Source organism: Aspergillus tanneri, assembly GCF_003426965.1.
Source record: "Aspergillus tanneri strain NIH1004 chromosome Unknown AapTan_9_pilon_pilon_pilon, whole genome shotgun sequence".
Taxonomy (NCBI): domain Eukaryota; kingdom Fungi; phylum Ascomycota; class Eurotiomycetes; order Eurotiales; family Aspergillaceae; genus Aspergillus; species Aspergillus tanneri.
In genome coordinates, this window is record NW_022984636.1 from 711,290 (window position 1) to 714,817 (window position 3,528).

The 3,528-nt window shown below is 52.3% G+C and overlaps 1 protein-coding gene across 1 annotated transcript; it reads right to left on the reverse strand.

Annotated features, from left to right (window-relative positions):
* Positions 1-435: 435 nt before the first annotated feature.
* Positions 436-3,231, reverse strand: ATNIH1004_011749 (uncharacterized protein; the record flags this gene model as incomplete). The annotated part of the gene is made up of 4 exons (XM_033576311.1): positions 436-1,100; positions 1,285-2,090; positions 2,337-2,993; positions 3,065-3,231. The coding sequence occupies 4 exons, from the start codon at positions 3,229-3,231 to the stop codon at positions 436-438; spliced, it is 2,295 nt and encodes a 764-aa protein (XP_033420975.1).
* Positions 3,232-3,528: the final 297 nt, after the last annotated feature.

The following is a 3,528-nucleotide window of genomic DNA, read 5'->3' on the forward strand; positions in this document are numbered from 1 at the left end:
ATCGGGGTAAAACCCCCGCGGAGTACACAAAAAAATGATCAATCAAGAATAACCAAAAGAGAATAATCAAGAAGAGCCCAACCAGCTCAATTCATTCAAATAAGACCTTTTTACCAATGGTATTCTATTTCCTCTTCTGCACTAGCCGTATATCTGACACTAACTTAACTAACCTAGCTTATATAAATGATGACTAAGCGAGGTCGGGGGAGGTGCCCATATATAGCCGTATGCTCCAACGGTGTCACGGAGTTGACCCCTGAAGGATTCCCTCCTTCCTCTCTTCGTGCTTAGTTTTCTTCCTAATATCAATCAATATCATCTACGGTTGATCCCTTACAAACAGGTTATTCGCTACACGTGATGAACCTAGGGTTAGTGCTAGAAGGTCTAGAGACCGAGTCATGCGCATGTTAGCCCTTGCAGCGCCATTCGCTAGAAAAATGCAATGGGAGCGTCACTATTTAATACTTGGCGCCTCCGGCAAATCTCTTCTCGTACTGGACAATTTGGCGGGTCTTTGTCGAAACAGGTCCGCAAGTTATCATCCAAAGTCTGCCCCTTACTGTCTACCGAGATTCGTGCACAGCTTTCCCGCAAGGTGCGACGCTGTTCGTCTTCGCTAATACGGAGGGCATCATTAGGAAACCAGATCACGACTCTTCCCACTCGCCATGCCTTATGCTCGAACGTAATGTATTGCTGCTGGGCCTTTGGAAATGCATCATGGGTCTCTGCTTGTAACAATGACGAGTTGGGAGAAAGCGGCAAATACTTGAGCAATGGATTCATCGCTCGGTTTAACGATATCTGATACCCGATGGTGAGAAGCAAGATGCCCGCCATTAGACCGCCTTGAACCTGGCCACTTGCAGCTCCCTGCTCGTCACAGACCAGGAAGAACATCCCTACCAGACATAACTCCATCACATATAAGCCGGTAAACAGCTGGTTGATGGCACGTGGAAAGAGGAGCCCACCAGTGTCGAGCCTAAATCGGACAACAAACAGGGTGTTGTAGCGGTACACTAGGAGGAAGAGCCCGAAGGTCAGGACATTAAACACCACAATGAGTGGAGCGATAATGCAGTAAATCAGGCCTAAATACCTAACAAAAAATAGACCGACAAAAGTTAACGTAGAGCCACAAATCAAAAAAATGAAGAAATGGGAAAGCAAAACGTCAGAATACGTTAAAGTGAGAAACAAGCAGAAAATAAAGCCGAAAATAGAAATTAAAATAATGATAAGAGTGGGACGCGATCAGGGCTCAAAACCACTCACCAATGCAAGCCAGTGTTGTGTAGAGTGGGAAGAATGTCCCCCACTGGACCTCGTTCAGTTCCCGGGTGCGTCTCCACTTCTGACGCGCTGTGCTGTCCCACAACGGTGAGAGAACTAGCCATTTAATCAGCCGGACAAGTTGCGCCAACTCACCGGCACTGATCGACAAGGCCTGGAGAATCATATAGGACAGGAAATAGTTGCTTGCCTTGGGCACATTCTGGGCTAAAAGAGTTGGCCAGCTGGTCACCTCGGTGGCACTCTGGTAGATCGTTGAGAAGCTGCAGGAGACCGAGACGATCAGAAACAGCTGGACGAAGAGGAAGCCGAAGTAATATTGCTGCATCATCAACTCGACCTCCGTTCCGGTAGCGAGACCCTGAAGACGGCATAGGCATCGGAGCAACATGGGTAGCAGCGCCATAAGGAGAGCCAGGCAGACGCCCGGCAGCAGGCCCTGGGCCGTGGATATGAACCAGGTCGGCAGCGTGTCGATCCAGGCCAGCCACGGAAACGCCCCAGCCAGATAGGAGAGCTGCGAAAGGAAACCCGTCCAGGCGACCAGGACCGCCCCGACTACAAGGATTGCCATCATCGCAGTCGCGCAACAGACCTGGCGCACGGAGAGCCCCCACCATCCAATGGGCAAGTTTCCCCAGATCACATCATCTGGCGTCCAAACTAGCCGGGGTATCAGCTGTTGTGGCCGGCCGTAGCCGACTAATTGGCAGGCCATATGAGCTGCCACCGGCCGGTTGAACTGGATGAATGCTGAGTTGGATGGAAGGTTCCTTTTCTGCTGCGCCCTGATATCGTCGGTCAGCCTCCTGATCTCCGCTCGACAATAATCAATTGTGTCTGTCTTCTTCCACGGCCGCCACCACCTCCACTGGCCATCCCAGACAGGAAACCTCATTCTCGGTCTATCCCCTGACCGGATGTAGGAGGACCATGCTGGTAATGGTGATGGTGATGGTGATGGTGATGACGATGGCAACTGGGTTACCCCGCTCCGATGCCTCCGAGAAGCCCGGTGACATTGGACGATCAACGCCGTCTCGGCAACCTCCAGCTTCTCTGCCAACCACGCACGCCGGTCGACCTTTTGGGCCAACTCATCCAAATAGTCACGGTTGACCCAGATCCTCCGGATGCCCCCGGGGAGGGCATCGTACAGCCGGTGCAGCTGGCCTTCGGGGGACTTTGCTCTGGCCATCCACTCTTCCGGGATTGCTGTCACCAGAATCGTGCTGGTGGCCGTCCGCGGGTCCCTCAGGTACGCATGCCGATGGCGGATGTAAACCCGGAGTTCCACGTAGAACATGATGCATGTCCCCACAATGGCAATTATGGCCAGGAGAAAGTGCGCCCAGTAACGATCCGTATGCCGAGGCTCGATATTCCCCCATGCCAGCTGGTCCAGGCCGGTGACATTCCAGCGAGGGCCACTGTCGCCGTCATCCTCGTGGTGAGTGCCCTTGCCCCCGACGGCATTCAACGGGAGGAGTACCGGGAGGAGAAGAACGAGAAGGCCAGCGAAGATCTTGAAGAGCATGGCCAGATATCGTAGGAAGAAAAAGGCGTCCAGGCCGCATCGTTCGATGATCTCCCTGTCGGAGATCTTCCAGAGGTGAGCCACCAGCTGAAACAGGTTCGTAGGGGGGAACTCCGCGCGCTCGCTTTCGGGAACAAGGTGTGTTCGAGGTTGACTTATCGGTAAGTAAGCATGCCATTGGAAGTGAAACAAAAACGTTACCTGATATCGAGCAGGTAGACTTACTAGATCATGCGAAGTCGATCCTTGCACAAGACGAAAACAGCGATCTCGGCGGCAAAAATCAAGGCGCCCGTCGCAATGGACGCGCCAAACGTCTTGAGGGTCATTCCCTCACTCTGGTGCGCGATGCCCGTGACACGATCCAGTCCATTCGCCAGGTTCGCATCCATGTATACGGGCTGCCAGTGTCTACTAACCCCGGGGGGTTGATAGGGGGCATGATTATATGCGGCAGGACAATCTGTGCCCAGGCTAAAAATAGCTCTTTGACTGAACTATACAGGTCATCTGCAATCCCGTAGTCCAACCCGGTTTGACCAGGGTTTGTTCCCCTCTATTGAAGAAACATGAGACCAAACTGCTCTGAACTTAACTATGCCGCCTCGGTGATAATTCGAGAGGGCGTTTTATAAAGAAATTCTTCGTCTTCCAGGAACTCGAACAGTGTCCAAATAGTCGATAACATA